We start from the raw sequence: 17,926 nt of genomic DNA on the forward strand, positions 1-17,926 counted from the left end.
CGTGGGGTCAGAATGATCACACGAACGGTGAGCAAAAATCCCAGAACCACGCGGGGGGACCTAGTGAATGAACTGCAGAGAGCTGGGACCAATGTAACAAGGCCTACCATAAGTAACACAATACGCCACCATGGACTCAGATCCTGCAGTGCCAGACGTGTCCCACTGCTTAAGCCAGTACATGTCCGGGCCCGTCTGAAGTTTGCTAGAGAGCATTTGGATGATCCATAGGAGTTTTGGGAGAATGTCCTATGGTCTGATGAAACCAAACTGGAACTGTTTGGTAGAAACACAACTTGTCGTGTTGGAGGAAAAAGAATACTGAGTTGCATCCATCAAACACCATACCTACTGTAAAGCATGGTGGTGGAAACATCATGCTTTGGGGCTGTTTCTCTGCAAAGGGGCCAGGACGACTGATCCGGGTACATGAAAGAATGAATGGGGCCATGTATCGTGAGATAGATTTTGAGTGCAAACCTCCTTCCATCAGCAAGGGCATTGAAGATGAAACGTGGCTGGGTCTTTCAACATGACAATGATCCAAAGCACACCGCCAGGGCAACGAAGGAGTGGCTTCGTAAGAAGCATTTGAAAGGTCCTGGAGTGGCCTAGCCAGTCTCCAGATCTCAACCCTATAGAAAACCTTTGGAGGGAGTTGAAAGTCCGTGTTGCCAAGCGAAAAGCCAAAAACATCACTGCTCTAGAGGAGATCTGCATGGAGGAATGGGCCAACATACCAACAACAGTGTGTGGCAACCTTGTGAAGACTTACAGAAAACGTTTGACCTCTGTCATTGCCAACAAAGGATATATTACAAAGTATTGAGATGAAATTTTGTTTCTGACCAAATACTTATTTTCCACCAGAATATGCAAATAAAATGATAAAAAAACAGACAATGTGATTTTCTGGATTTTTTTTTCTCAGTTTGTCTCCCATAGTTGAGGTCTACCTATGATGTAAATTACAGACGCCTCTCATCTTTTTAAGTGGTGGAACTTGCACTATTGCTGAGTGACTAAATACTTTTTTGCCCCACTGTATGTATATATGTATATATATATATATATATATATATATATATATATATATATATATATATATATATATATATATACATACACACACATACATATACAGTATATATCATGAAAACTGAGGAATATACGCCAGACAGGTCAGGAAAAAAGTTGTGGAAAAGAGTAAAGCATGGTTAGGTTATGAAAAAAAATAGCCCAAGAGCTGAACATTTCAAGTATCACTCTTCAATTCATCATACAAAAATGGAAGAAATATGGCACAACTGCAAACCTACCAAGATATGGCTGTCCACCTAAGCATTCCAAGAAAGGAGATCACTAGTTAGAGAAGCTGCCGAGAAACACACGGTCACTCTAGAGGAGCTGCAGAGACCCATAGCTCAGGTGGGAGAATCTGTCCGCAGGATAGCTATTAGTTGTATACTCCACAAATCTGGCCTTTATGAAAGAGTGGCAAGAAGAAAGCCATTTTTGAAAGTTGTATTTGCATTTTGCAAAAAGCCATGTAAGAGACAAAGCTTGCATGTGGAAGAAGGCGCTCTGGCCAGATGAGAACAAAGATGAACTTTTAAGGCCAAATGCAAAACACTATGTGTGGCGGAAAACTGACACTGAACATCACCATGAATACACCTTCCCCACTGTCAAACATGATGGTAGCAGAATCTTACTGTGTGGAAGCTTTTCTTCATTAGGGACAGGGAAACTGTCCAGAATTGATGAGAAGATAAATGGAGCCAAGTACAGGACAATCCTGGAGGAAAACGTGTTAGAGGCTGCATACACACCAGGCACTGTCCTCCCTCCCCACTGCATCTAGTTCACTCTCTGACTTTGAACCAGTTACAGAAGAAGAAGTAAGCAGGCTCCTTGCATCTTCTCGCCCGACCACTTGCACCAGTGACCCCATTCCGTCACATCTCCTCCAGTCCCTTTCCACGGCTGTCACCTCTCACATAACAAAAATATTCAACCTTTCCCTCACTTCCGGTATTTTTCTCTCCTCATTTAAGCATGCCATCATACATCCATTACTTAAAAAACCCTCCCTCGACCAAAACTGTGCCGCTAATTATAGACCTGTCTCTAATCTTCCCTTCATCTCTAAACTCCTGGAACGCCTGGTCCACTCCCGTCTTACCCACTATCTCTCAGATAACTCTCTTCTCGACCCTCTTCAATCTGGCTTCCGCTCTTTACACTCTACTGAAACTGCCCTCACTAAATTCTCTAATTACCTACTAACAGCTAAATCTAATGGTCACTACTCCATGCTAATTCTCTTGGATCTTTCCGCAGCATTCGACACTGTGGATCATCAGCTCCTCCTCACTATGCTCCGCTCCATCGGCATCAAGGACACCGTTCTCTCTTGGTTCTCCTCCTATCTCTCTGACCGATCCTTCACTTTATGTTTTGCTGGTTCCTCCTCCTCTCCCCTTCCCCTTACTGTTGGGGTTCCTCAAGGATCAGTCCTAGGCCCCCTCCTCTTCTCTTTGTATACTGCCCCTATTGGACAAACAATCAGTAGATTTGGTTTCCAGTACCATCTCTATGCTGACGACACCCAATTATACACCTCTTCTCCTGCTTTTACTCCGACCTTCTTAGAAAACACCAGTGATTGTCTTACCGCTGTCTCTAACATCATGTCCTCCCTCTATCTGAAACTGAACCTGTCAAAAACTGAACTCCTCCTGTTCTCTCCCTCTACTAACCTACCTTTGCCTGACATTGCCATCTCCGTGTGCGGTTCCACCATTACTCCCAAGCAACATGCCCGCTGCCTTGGGGTCATCCTTGATTCCGAGCTTTCATTCACCCCCCACATCCGATCACTGGCTCGCTCTTCTTATCTGCATCTCAAAAATATTTCTAGAATTCGCCCGTTTCTTACTTTCGACTCTGCAAAAACTCTTACTGTCTCACTTATTCATTCTCGTCTGGACTATTGTAACTCTCTACTAATCGGCCTCCCTCTTACCAAACTCTCCCCGCTTCAATCTGTCCTGAATGCTGCTGCCAGGATCATATTCCTCACCAACCGTTACACCGATGCCTCTACCTTGTGCCAGTCATTACACTGGCTACCCATCCACTCCAGAATCCAGTACAAAACTACTACCCTCATCCACAAAGCACTCCATGGCTCAGCACCACCCTACATCTCCTCTCTGGTCTCAGTCTACCACCCTACCCATGCCCTCCGCTCCGCTAATGACCTCAGGTTAGCATCCTCAATAATCAGAACCTCCCATTCCCGTCTCCAAGACTTTACATGTGCTGCGCCGATTCTTTGGAATGCACTACCTAGGTTAATACGATTAATCCCCAATCCCCACAGTTTTAAGTGTGCCCTAAAAACGCATTTGTTCAGACTGGCCTACCGCCTCAACGCATTAACCTAACTATCCCTGTGTGGCCTAATGAAAAAAAAAAAAAAACAATCAGGTTCCTCTCATCATGTTCTCATACACTTTATGCAGTTAATAGCCCTCTGTCTGTACTGCTACATACTTAGGCTATTAGGTATGTAGTATGTATTTCATGCAGCTTTACATGAACACCCGAGCCTTACACTATGGCTGGTCCAAATAACTAAAGCAATTGTTACCATCCACCTCTCGTGTCTCCCCTTTTCCTCATAGTTTGTAAGCTTGCGAGCAGGGCCCTCATTCCTCCTGGTATCTGTTTTGAACTGTGATTTCTGTTATGCTGTAATGTCTATTGTCTGTACAAGTCCCCTCTATAAGTTGTAAAGCGCTGCGGAATATGTTGGCGCTATATAAATAAAATTATTATTATTATTATTAAAAGACTTGAGACTGAGGCATAGGCTCAACTTGAAGTAGAACAATAACCCTAAACATACTGCCAGAACTACAATGGGAATGGTTTAGATCATAGCACATTAATGTGTGGTATTGGCCCAGTCACAGACCAGACCTAAATCCCATTGGGAATCTGTGGCAAGAAGTAAAATTGCTGTTCACAGACGTCTCCATCCAATCTCGCTGAGCTAGAGCAGGTTTGCAGAGAAGAATGGGCAAAAATTTCAGCCACTAAATGTGCAAAGCTGGTAAAGACATACCCCAAAAAACTAGCAGCAGTATTTGCAGCGAAAGGTGGAACTACAAAGTATTGACTCGGACTGAATATACTGTAAATGCACGTCACAATTTTCAAATTTATATTTTTAAAATAATGATAAAACCACGTATCATTTCTGTGATGGTGTGATATGTTATGTGGGTATCATTTTGTGTATATTTATTCTTTACTGATTTTCATAGTGTTCTCTTGTTGCCCTGTATCAATCTATGTATTCCCCATATTGTCTAGAGTCTCAATTACCTTCCAAAAGGCTGATAATTGGATTAGCTCACTTAGGGTACCGTCACACAGTGCCATTTTCATCGCTACGACGGCACGATTCGTGACGTTGCAGCGTCGTATGATTATCGCTCCAACGTCGTAGACTGCGGTCACACGTTGCAATACACGGCACTGGAGCGATAATTTCATGACGTATTTGCGATGTAGAAGCCGTTGGTTACTGTGCGCACATCGTATACAACCTGTGTCACACGATGCAATCATGCCGCCACAGCAGGACACTAGACGACGAAAGAAAGTTTCAAACGATCTGCTACGACGTACGATTCTCAGCGTGGTTCCTGATCGCAGTAGCGTGTCAGACACAACGATATCGTAACTATATCGCTAGAACGTCACGAATCGTGCCGTCGTAGCGATGAAAATGGCACTGTGTGACGGTACCCTTAAGGTACCGTCACATTAAGCGACGCTGCAGCGATAACGACAACGATGCCGATCGCTGCAGCGTCGCTGTTTGATCGCTGGAGAGCTGTCACACAGACCGCTCTCCAGCGATCAACGATGCCGAGGTCCCCTGGTAACCAGGGTAAACATCGGGTAACTAAGCGCAGGGCCGCGCTTAGTAACCCGATGTTTACCCTGGTTACCAGCGTAAAATGTAAAAAAAACAAACAGCACATACTTACATTCACGTCCCCCTGCGTCCACTTCCTGACTGACTGAGCGCCGTACAGTGAGAGCAGAGCGGTGACGTCACCGCTGTGCTGCTTTCACTTTCACTTTGCGGCGCTGAGTCAGAGGAGGAAGCAGACTGCAGGGGGACGCAATGTGAGTATGTGCTGTTTGTTTTTTTTACATTTTACGCTGGTAACCAGGGTAAACATCGGGTTACTAAGCGCGGCCCCGCGCTTAGTTACCCGATGTTTACCCTGGTTACCAGTGTAAAATATCGCTGGTATCGTTGCATTTGGTGTCAAACACAACGATACACAGCGATCAAACGACCAAATAAAGTTCTGGACTTTATTCAGCGACCAGCGACATCACAGCAGGATCCTGATCGCTGCTGCGTGTCAAACTAAACGATATCGCTAGCGAGGACGCTGCAACGTCACGGATCGCTAGCGATATCGTTATAAAGTCGTTTAGTGTGACGGTACCTTTACTGTCTGCAGCCTGACTGTATCTATGCCTCTTGATGTACCCCCTGCAGTGCCTTAATGCCCAAGGCACCTTTATCAGGTCTGGGAGGCCTGAAAACCACCCCAACCTGTCTGACTACCCCTGGACATAAGGAGGGGGCTGGGGAGGACAGGAGCAGGGAAGTCCATTCCTGTGTGGTGAGGATTGTGTGAACACAGCATGTCAGAGAGAAAGGGAAGCATATGGATTTTTTATCCTCTGCTGGATTATTGGACTCATCTCCTTGGACATTTTATCCTGTTACTGAACTGCATTCGTGTTCTGGACTATTGTATCTTCAGTGTGGTGGATTCTTTATGGACCTTTTAGTTTTGCCTATAATAAAGGTCTTGGGATTGTTCACACTTCCCTCGTTCTGTTGATTGTGTGATGTCTAAGAAGAACCCCGTGACAATTTCCTTTACACTTTACAAATACTACTTTGCATTGGTATATCGTGTAACGTAAAAAAAAAATGTAGAAAGGTTCACGGGATATGAAAACGCCCTTTTACATACATTTTAAAGAATTTAACTGTTGCCAAGAACAACACTATAAATCCCACAAATTCTACTGACTAAACACAAAGAATTAAGTATTTTCAGAGTAAGCGCTCCTCTATGTTAAGAGCCAGATATGTCTTAAACAACAGAATGCCCTCAAGTTCAATGTATCTGTCATTTTGAGGTCTTTAGTTCACAACAAACAGCCACAATTTATAGAAAACCTTAAGCTTAGAAATATGACTGCTCCCACATTGTTGGTTTTGGGCATGCTGAATACATCTAGTGGTTATATTTATTGGCCAACAGTTAGAAAGTGAACTGAGGCCAGCCTGATCACATCAGACATTAAAGCCCAAGACTTTAAGGGTTATTGGAGATGACATAGCATTACTTTTCACTTCTAGCTAAAAATGACACTCCGTTTTAAAGGAGCCTTAAAAGGTAGCAACAATTTTGGGTCATGTATTAAAGGGGTTGTCCAGGTTTGAGAGTCACGTCTGCAGTCACCCTGCATGGGGGAGTAGGCATTGATCTGTGACAGCGTGTGGTGCACATACTACCATGATTCCTTGATGTTGCCGATGCACACAAGTGGTCATATGCAATTTGGAACCGTTTGCTAACATCGACAATACCGGGGAATCATGACAATGTGCATTGCAACCTGTTCTGATTCAGAAGTCTGCAGTCACAAATGGTGCTGTCAAATCTAGACAACCCCTTTATTCTGTACTTTATGTTCATTTATACATTTGAAACCATAACTCTACAGATAATGCACATCAGTCATAAGCTTACATGGTGCAGCTTCTGTACTGTGCGATCAGATGCAGCTGCCCCACATACACAGCCTGGTTCCTGCTGGTTCCTGCTGTAAATCGTAGAATTGGTGGTCTCGACGAACCTAGCAGTTTAACCCCCCTAATCAGTGTACAGTCACGTGTGTCCATCTTTACCATCAGTGTGTCATCAGTGTACGGTCTGTGTGCCTGTTTTACCATCATGGCGTCATCAGTATTTTTCACGGAAGGACAAATAAATTACAAAACTTTCTTACACTTTGCAATGTTAAATAAAGACAGCACATGGATGCCATACGCGTGCTGTACTTTTTTTTTTTTTTTTAAGGACCCATAGACTTCTATTGGTTCTTTTCATCTATGATACTGGAAAAAAAAAACCATACACCTATTACCTGGCTGCACATGCGTAGCTTGCTTAAAGAAGCTCAAAGCTTTCACATAATTCTTCTCATTCTCCAGAGCATGGCCAACATTATTCCAAAGCTTAGCATTGTTCTTATTCACCTAGTAAAAAGATGGTTAAACATTAACACGCTATTATTGCATTCTCTGCTGAGCCAATACTAAGTATACTACGTATGCTCACACTTAGTACTTTCTGGAAAAATCACAGGAGTTTTTCCCCCAGAAATGGCTAAAGAAGCAACAATCTTTGTTAAAATGTTTTTGTTATTGCCTTGTTTTTTTTAGGAGCCATCATATTTGGGGACTTTTAGAATATTTTAATATTTTACATAATTTCTCTTGCAAGAGATCACAAAAGAGATCTGGAAAACTTTTTTTTTCATTCATTGTTCATTTTTTTCTCATTAACTGGGGCATGTATTTAAGACACATTTACAGGGGGAATAAACCCCCAATATGCCAGACATCACTTGCATTGCTGGTCCGGGTCTGCTTTGCTGGCAGAAACCCGGCAATCATGCGATCTCTGGGTCCTACAGATGCATTGGCAGGGCTTCCGTCTTCTCCTTAGGTCCCCGGCCGGAGACTGGACCTGCTCCTGCAATACTGCAAGAGCGTGAACTGTACATTTACAATAGTGCGGTGTTAAATCACAGTGGCAATGCCTTTACCGGGTCACGGAGTAACCAAACTTATTCTTCTAATTGAGTGCTCTCACCCTTGGAAATAATCAGCTTAATAACCAAAAACATTTTTTTCCCACTATGCTTGTACCCAGGGCTGTGGAGTCGGAGCCCATTTTGGGGGAGTCGGAGTCATGAAAATCGAAGAGTCGGAGTCATAGGTTTGGTTTACTGACTCTACAGCACTGCTTGTACCAGTCAATATGATCAGATTATCCCACCTAAAAACTGCAATTAGTAGTTTTCCAATAAGTTTTTGCACGTGCTGTAGATTCTGCTACGTAAAGCAGGGAAGCTATTCTCCCACGAAGTTACAGCAGTACGTTGGGCAGAAATCGGCTATTCCAAGAGGTGGCAAAGAAACACTCTGCATCTTTTCAATTTTACTTTGAATATAGAGTAGGAGTATTCCCCCAGGTTCAGCCATAGCCCACCATACACCAAACACACCAAGAGAGCTTCCTTTTGTGCTGGGCTGGTACACCATCAAAGCTTTGTAATATTGAGAGTTCCTGCAGATGCTGGAGGATCAGCCGCTTAAGGTACCTTCACACTAAGTGACTTTACAACGAGAACGACAACGATCCGTGACGTTGCAGCGTCCTGGATAGCGATATCGTTGTGTTTGACACGCAGCAGCGATCAGGATCCCGCTGTGAGATCGCTGGTCGTTGCTGAAAGTCCAGAACTTTATTTCGTCGCTGGATCTCCCGCTGACATCGCTGAATCGGTGTGTGTGACACCGATCCAGCGATGTCTTCACTGGTAACCAGGGTAAACATCGGTTACTAAGCGCTGGGCCGCCACCATTGTAAATGTAAAAAAAAAAAACCACATACTCACATTCCGGTGCCCGGCGTCCGCTTCCCTGCACTCCTCCTGCATCCTGTGTAAGTGCCGGCCGTAAAGCAGAGCGGTGACGTCACCGCTCTGCTCTGTGGGAGATGCCGGAGATGTTCGGCGCTGACACAGGATGCAGGAGGAGTGCAGGGAAGCGGACGCCGGGCACCGGAATGTGAGTATGTGGTTTTTTTTTTACTTTTACAATGGTAACCAGGGTAAACATCAGGTTACTAAGCGCGGCCCTGCGCTTAGTAACCCGATGTTTACCCTGGTTACCAGGGGACTTCGGCATCGTTGTCTGTATCGCTGCAGCGTCGCCTAGTGTGAAGGTACCTTAAGTGACTCAGATTACGATGAGGCCGGTCATTTGTGTCTTGGGTACAATAACATATTAGTATAGCCGGAGCTATATACTAACCTTTAAGGCAGACATAAACAGAGTGTATTCCGATTTCCAGTCCCAGTTCCTGCTGAAGGTCTTCACAGAATGAGTGAACAGCACCAACGCCAAGAATATCCAGGATAGCTTTCTCAACCTATTGCTGCCAGAACCAAAAGACAAATAAAAAATTCTGTAAAAAAACGCAGCTATTTTATTACTGCATGTAATTGCAAATAACATTGTGGCTAAGCTTAAAGGGAATCTCTCAGCAGGTTTGTGCTACCAATCTAGGAGTAGCATGATGTAGGGGCAGAGACCCCGATTCCAGCAATGTGTCACTTACTGAGCTGCTTGCTGCTGTTTTGATAAAATCATGGTTTCATCTGTTGCAGATCTTCCAGTTCTCTGAATGCTGAGCTCTGTATAACCCCATCCACACCCCTGATTGGCAACTGTCTAACCTGTGCATAGGCAGAAAGCAGCAAATCAGTGTTGGAGGTGGGGTTATATGATCACATGAATCTGCAGAACTACCTGGCAGCAGGCTTACTAGTCCTCTAGTGATAATAGGCTGCTGATAAAACAGTGATTTTATTAAAACTACAGCAAGCCACCCAGTAAATGACATGGCTGGAATCAGGGTATCTGACCCAAAATCATGCTGCTCTCAGATTAGGTGGCAAAATGCACTCTGAAAGTAGAAACATACATAAAGGTGCTAATATTTTATTTTTTGTGAATGAACCAAGTGTAAAGGGAATGAAGCAATATGGAACACAATCAGACATTAACAAATGGAGTTGAGCAGAAGCAGGAACTAGAACGGAGATCAGTCCAAGCGTCTGGAAGTCGCAATCATACACCAACCACGCTGGGTAGAAAGGCATGCACCCTGCATTCCAGGCCCACCGCACACGTCCTCGAGGCCTGACAGTGACAACAACACAAGCCACAAACCCATGGCCCACCTAGTGTCAGAGCCAATGTACTGTGCAATCACAAATCACGTCTATGCACAACACAACTGCGGGGTTTTCTTTCTGAAACTGTCTTCTATGGTGGTAGGTTCCGTTTTATTTAAGTGGTGGAAAAAAAATGGCGCCATTTAACGAGACCTGTAGCGTCTTCATTTTTTGGGATCTGGGGCTGGGGGAGGGCTTATTCTTTTCACGCCGAACTGATGTTTTTTTTTGTGATTTCGGGGTAGATACGATCTTTAAATCACCAGTTATTGCAGTGTTGCGACAACCCAAAAAACGTAAATTCTGGAGTTTTGAATTTTTTTTTTTCTTGTTATGCCGTTTACCGATTGGATTAATTATTTTTGTACTTTGATAGATCGGGAGATTCTGAACGCAGCGATATCAAATATGTGTATTTTTTATTTATCGCTTTATTTTGCATGGGGCAAAAAGGGGGGGGTGATTAGAACTTTTATATTATTTAAGGATTTTTTAATTTTGCTTGATTCAATAGTTTCCATAGGAGGCTTGACGCTGTGGTCATCTGATCGCTTTAGCCTTGTGTAGAAGAATTGACCATCTGCTATAAACGTCGGCCATGGGGCAGCACTCATAGCAGATCGGCAATGACAACCACAGGGGTCTCCAGCAGACCCCAGGCTGTTATGCCAACATATCAGTGCCCCGCGGTCATGTGACAACGGCGTCATCGGGCGCAGCTAGTGGCACGGTTTAACATGCAGGTGTATTGCGATTGGGCAAGGTTAGCTTTCTGAGCTCTACTACGTTACATCTAAAAACTCAGCACCAGTAATTGAAGAGATACATCACTGGAATCAGGGTCTCTTCCTACATTCTGCTACTCAGATGAGGTAGCAAAAACCTGGCGACACATTCCCTTTCATAAATTTAGCACATCTTCTCAGGCATGTGGCTTCATGTGACTCGCCAGAAACGTTACTCAGTCAGGGACAGACATACCCCACTAAAGTAGCATAACCATATGATAGAGTAGGTGGATAGGCACTGACACCGGCATCCCGCCCATGCTCTACTCACTATATGGAGCCGGTCAGGACTGGTTCACATTGCGTTGAACCCTACGTTACACTGCGGCATAACGCGGTGTAACGTAGTCTGTTAACGCCGCCATTGACTCCAATGTCGGACGCATCACTAGCGCACGCCCACAATGGGCATGCGCTAGCCATGTGCCGTCATTGAGTGACGGACCCCGAGACGCGGGCTGCAGCGTTTCCGGGTCCGTCACTGCTAGCACAGATAGAGCGCTGCCATACCAGCACTTGCGTTTACAGCAGCCCGTTACCGTATGTGTTGAACGGGCTGCTGTAAACGCAATGTGAAACCAGAAAACTAAGTCATGTTGAGCAATACTTTTGCTATTATTTTATGCTATACTACAGAAAACTGGCGTAAACACTAATGAATGGATCCTAAAGTTAAAGAACTATAAAACCAGATGAGAGACAGTAATAGACTAATCCTGCTGCTTGGAAGGGGTTGGGACTGAGATGACAACATGGACGAGAAGGCAAGTTAATTTCTTTAAAGGGAATCTGTCACCCATGGGACATATATGACCTATTAATATGGGCATACAGGTAATAGAAATGGTACACTAGTCCTACCTGTATGCCTCATATTTATGGTCTTGTTGCTGAGAAAGGTTATAGAAATCCCTGCTCCCTGTCTTTATTGTAATACAACTCCCCTCCCATCAGCGGCAGTTACGGCCCGGAATCCTGCACTCCCTCAGAAATACATACCTCATCCTCCTTTCTATGGGCACTGCACTCAGGGATCTTCTGCGCAGGCGACTTCCGCTCCAGTGACCTCGGGTGAGCAGAAATAAGGTGCTCTCCCTACATAGTCATCGCCATGTACACATGGTTCCTAGCGATACCTGTGCAGGGAGGAAGTGGGGAGAACATCTTATCGGCAAGCACACAGGAGGTCACAGTGACTCGCCGGTGCCTGCGCAGAAGATCCCTGAATGCAGCCCCACAGAAAGGAGGATGAGGTATGTATTTCTGAGGCAGTGCTGGGCTCCCATCAGCAGCTGCCTGCTGTCGCTATCACTTGAATGTAACTTAACATTCTCCCCTGCTCATGCTGATCGCCGGCAGAGCAGCCGCGAATGATGAGAGAAGTGATCAGCACCCAGCAGCGGGGATCAGCGCTAACTGTATCCGTGTGTGTCATCCATATGCATGTGTGCAGGACGTTTTGCGGCTATGCTGTTAATAAACAGTTAGCGTGTATCTGGTACGTGTGAAAACTGTCACCACAATGTACCGGACACACGGACGTCTGAAAGAGGTCGAAGATTGACAAACCCTGACCGGTGAGACAGCACATACCAAGAAATCATTATATTTTCCACAGAAAAGTTTTTGCATGGTTTCAGAACTTTGCACATAACGGACTTCAATAATTAACATAAAAACGTATAACCGAAAATGCATCAGAAATGAAGCTTAATGAGCTCATCACCAAAGTGTTCTGAAAGTTTAAACACCGGTTTCCAGCTGAAAGGATGGACACAGGAAACCGATGAAATAATATTCATGTAAGTGGTGAACCATAGCATTTAGCAGGAGGACTGGGGCGGCAGGCGCTGCTGGCTGGAGTGTGTAAATGCATTGCTCAGTCTACTGTTCTCGGTTCTGCCTGATTAATTTTTAATCAAAATAGGAAATTAGTTTATGCTATCTATATAGTAATGATACAAAACAGACAGGATGTAATATTGTTCTTCTGAGCAGATTACATTACGATAACTGATTTATATTAATTAGCATTAGAAAGTTCTATACAGAAAAGTCTACAAATTGAATTTGGAGCTCCTTGTAAGACAGCTGGCCGGGACAAGACAGAAAGTCCTGGCTATAATGAAGACATTTCAGCCTTTTCACCCGCTGACCGGTAATTTCTCAATATAAATCTATCATTAATTCGCTAAGTAACCACAGTCATGCAACGAGCTGCTCAGTCACGCTTCCTTACATTGCTACATGCAGACCCCATCCCACATACAGCCATGGATCTAGGACATAAGCGCCATGTGTACATACGGTAGTATATACGACCCACAGGAGGCAAGAAAGGGAGCGACACATGCAGGAGACAGAATCCAGATTGCTTTACTGTGAAAACGGAGCAGTCATTTCTGCCCATGCTAGGACACTGCCCGTTTTGCTGATTCACTAGAGAAATGCTCAATTATTTGCACATTTCCTCTTTTAGGGTAAGAGACCATTTAGACAGTCGTTTAATGGCCTGTTCAGTGTGGATATAATGTCATGTTATCGACGGCACATAATCCAATTACTCAGGACGATGTGCTGCCGAGAACGATGACTTTTAAGCATGCTTAGAAAATCATCTCACCTGACGAGCAGGCATTTTTGCAATGAAAAGAGTAACATAGTAACATAGTTAGTAAGGCCGAAAAAAGACATTTGTCCATCCAGTTCAGCCTATATTCCTATATTCCATCATAATAAATCCCCAGATCTACATCCTTCTATAGAACCTAATAATTGTATGATACAATATTGTTCTGCTCCAGGAAGACATCCAGGCCTCTCTTGAACTCCTCGACTGAGTTCGCCATCACCACCTCCTCAGGCAAGCAATTCCAGATTCTCACTGCCCTAACAGTAAAGAATCCTCTTCTATGTTGGTGGAAAAACCTTCTTTCCTCCAGACGCAAAGAATGCCCCATTGTGCCCGTCACCTTCCTTGGTATAAATAGATCCTCAGCGAGATATTTGTATTGTCCCCTTATATACTTATACATGGTTATTAGATCGCCCCTCAGTCGTCTTTTTTCTAGACTAAATAATCCTAATTTCGCTAATCTATCTGGGTATTGTAGTTCTCCCATCCCCTTTATTAACTTTGTTGCCCTCCTTTGTACTCTCTCTAGTTCCATTATATCCTTCCTGAGCACCGGTGCCCAAAACTGGACACAGTACTCCATGTGCGGTCTAACTAGGGATTTGTACAGAGGCAGTATAATGCTCTCATCATGTGTATCCAGACCTCTTTTAATGCACCCCATGATCCTGTTTGCCTTGGCAGCTGCTGCCTGGCACTGGCTGCTCCAGATAAGTTTATCATTAACTAGGATCCCCAAGTCCTTCTCCCTGTCAGATTTACCCAGTGGTTTCCCGTTCAGTGTGTAATGGTGATATTGATTCCTTCTTCCCATGTGTATAACCTTACATTTATCATTATTAAACCTCATCTGCCACCTTTCAGCCCAAGTTTCCAACTTATCCAGATCCATCTGTAGCAGAATACTATCTTCTCTTGTATTAACTGCTTTACATAGTTTTGTATCATCTGCAAATATCAATATTTTACTGTGTAAACCTTCTACCAGATCATTAATGAATATGTTGAAGAGAACAGGTCCCAATACCGACCCCTGCGGTACCCCACTGGTCACAGCGACCCAGTTAGAGAAATGTGTAACGATGTACGCAGACGTAAATGCCACTGTGGATATTGTCGTGGGAGGTCTATAGTTATGTCTCATGCAGGGCTGTGGAGTTGGAGTCATAGCCCATTTTGGTGAAGCCAGAGTCAGTGTCATGGAATTTAAGGAGTCGGAGGTTTAGCTTACCGACTCCACAGCCCTATCAGGGTTGTTGAGTCGGAGTTGTGAAGTCGAAGTCGGAGCCCATTTTGGTGAAGTCGGAGTCATGGAAATTGAGGAGTAGGAATCGGAGGTTTGGCTTACTGACTCTACAGCCCTGCTCATGAGAACCTAGTCTTATATGGTAAAGACTCCATGAAAAAGTTGAGGTACCTAATCAAGTAGTGGATTCCTGCATCAAAACCCACATGTATTGCATGTTGTTGGAATATTAAACCCTATGCATTAAGGGTGAAGTCTGCATAAAGGAAATTGCACGCTGCGGATTTTAAAATGCACTCCACGGATACATTTCTGTGCAGAAATATCAGCAACACGTAGATAAGACTGTGAAAATCTCATTAATTTAGGTACTCCATACAAAAAAATCCACACCGTGTGCATTTACCTTTAAATGCTGTTTTGTATGTATTACCTCCGGGCTCCTCTGTGACATAACCATCATAACTTGTCACAAGGTCAGAAAGGGACTAAGGGGCCAGCTTTTGGAAATTCTCTCACTTTCAGACTCATCCAGTGACCATAGAATTATCGACAAGGGGATTGATGATGCCAACTCTATTCATTTCAAGATACATTTTCAGGGGTCACTATAAGGCGCGCCAGCATTTTAATTAATGGTAAGAATTCTTGTATTCCCAATAAAGAAAAGGGCTGGAGCGCCTTATCTTGGCTGCTATCTATAAAAAATAAAAATATATCAATTTTCAGGGACGTATGGCACTCTCACTAAGCACATCAATAAATAGGGCTCTTCCATTTGAAAAGCTATAAAAGTTACAAGCCAAATGGGGACAATAGAAAATACATGTGTTTCAGCTTAAGAAGACCTACAAATTTGTAGAGGAAAACATACATATTATTCTCAGACAATACAACAATATATGTGGGGGTCGAAAATCCATACATAGGATAAAGTAATGGAGCAGAGAGCTCTTAATAGTTAAACCCTCCCCCCCAAACACTGTTAAAAAGGTGGAAACAATGAGTGAATGGCACAACAGGGGGCCACAGAATGACATTTTCTGAAATGTCTTACCTTTTACTTGATAATTTCTTCCAGCCATGAGCTACAAGGATGCAGAATCCCATGCTAGGTACATATAATACTCTCTCTGCGACCACAAATCCAACAGGGAAGAAAAGGTTGGAGGCAGGAATAAAAGGCAGAACCATTAGGCACAGGCCCTGAGAGAAATGGAGAAGGACATGAAATGGTGGAGTCTCGCTTACAGAAAATGATAAAACCAGACCTAACAAATTACAGGAACAGGCAACACCCGCAAAAGTAACCTCATGGAAAGCCATTTCCCCACACTGGATTTTGACACCTCTGGACTGACATAAAAAGGACAATAAAAGGTGCTTAATGAGGAGGAAAACAAATATGGGAAATAGCGAGAAAGCTGCACCCACTCAGAACATACCGTATCACTCTGGAACATTTTCCTAGGTATTGCCACTCTACATAATGGGGGTTTACAATACAACTATTAATAGGTTCAGCACAGATTATGGCAGAAATCAACCTGCTTAAAGAGAATCTGTTAGCAGGTTTTAGCTACCTCATCTGAGAGCAGCCTGGTGTAGGCAAAGAGAAGCTGAATCCAACGATGTATCACTTAGTTTACTGGGTGCAGCCGTTCCGACACAATCAGAGCTTTTAGATTTAGCAATAGAGCAGAGCTGAGGAAGCTAGCCCCGCCCACACCAGGCTCTGTATATACAGTGTCCATAGACAGTGAAGCAGCCATCACAGGAAGTGGCGTGTCACACTAACATGTCCGAACTGCTGTGTCCCAGCAATGATAAGCTCTTGGTTCTAAAACAATCATTGCAAGCAAATAAACCACAGAGCTTGATAACAGAGGTATCACTGAAATCTGTGTTTTAACCTTTACAGCAGGCGGTCTGCAGATTACATAGCAAAGAACTGCTCACAGATTCCCTTTAAAAATAGCGATGTACGAACAAATTTTATTAAAAAGGGATCCCACTAATGGACAACCTCTCATGCAACAATTCAATGCCTCATATAAAATAAATACAATGTACACCCACCTCCCGCAGCAACATTATTCTAGCGATGTCAGCGCTGTTCCCAGTGGGTGTCGTGACATTGTTGTTTCATGTGACCGATGCAGCCTTTACTATTTTATCAGAGCAGACGTCCACTGACAGAATGTTGATGAACTGCCGCCGATCAGTGAGCACATGACAACAATAGTAGCATAAAACCTCTTTTAGGTATTAACACCTTAAGGTCCTGTTCTATTATACCCTTACAGAGGTATACTACTTCAAGAAAAAAATACTGCACAAACTTTTATACACCTAAAATAACAAAAAGTAGGTATTCCCTCTCCTTGAGTCCAGGGCACGCTCTCCACTACACATCACTGATGCAGCCAAGCACTGAACTCAGTGACTCTGCTCATGTATATTGGACAAGCTGCTGAGCTGAGTGATTGGCTGCAGCGGTGATGTCTGGTGGAAATGGACTAAGTTATAATTTTTTTTCTTATGAGCCAAACACTAACAGGCAGGTGGTTGCCAACAGGTTAGCAACTAACTGCTTGTTCAATCCGGCACCGACTCCGAGCTATCACTAACTGACCTTACCTTCGATTTAACTGCTCCACGTCGACAGAGCCGTTGTTCTTCCTGGCTGCTCTGTTGACGGGTGGTGACTGCCAACATCATACTGATTGGCAGCTGGTTTCCACTAGTTTTGACAAAAGCTGTCACACCCTGTCAGAGGTTGTTGCTCTGTTGATGCGACGTCGGTGGAAGCAGCATGATCGTCTGCAAGAGCGGTCAGTGACCATTCTGTGCCGGCAGAGATCTGTCCTAGGAAGAATAGGCAGGTACAGTCCTGCTCATCGTTTTTGGCACCCATAAGTACATAATGTTTCATATCTCCTCAAAAAAATCAACCATGTGAAACATTTTTTTTTTTGGTATAGAGAACTCGTGTTAAATACAAAACAGCAAATGATAAACAATAATTTAAAACAAAAACAATGGGAGGGAAAGATCAAAAAACCTAAAGCTTGCTGTCACCCTGGTATTGGCACCCTTTACATTAAC

At 43.8% G+C, this 17,926-nt stretch overlaps 1 protein-coding gene across 2 annotated transcripts in view; it reads right to left on the bottom strand.

Annotated features, from left to right (window-relative positions):
- TMTC3 (transmembrane O-mannosyltransferase targeting cadherins 3) overlaps positions 1-17,926 on the bottom strand; it is a 150,432-nt gene that overhangs the window by 36,851 nt on the left and 95,655 nt on the right. For both annotated transcript variants that reach the window (XM_077265452.1, XM_077265453.1), the window contains exons 8-10: positions 15,876-16,024; positions 9,224-9,347; positions 7,267-7,378 (exon numbers count right to left, since the gene is read on the bottom strand). In XM_077265452.1, the coding sequence (XP_077121567.1) occupies positions 7,267-7,378; positions 9,224-9,347; positions 15,876-16,024 (385 nt within the window). The remainder of the gene's footprint in view (positions 1-7,266; positions 7,379-9,223; positions 9,348-15,875; positions 16,025-17,926) is intronic.

This window comes from Ranitomeya variabilis, chromosome 5, assembly GCF_051348905.1.
Source record: "Ranitomeya variabilis isolate aRanVar5 chromosome 5, aRanVar5.hap1, whole genome shotgun sequence".
In the NCBI taxonomy this organism is placed as follows: domain Eukaryota; kingdom Metazoa; phylum Chordata; class Amphibia; order Anura; family Dendrobatidae; genus Ranitomeya; species Ranitomeya variabilis.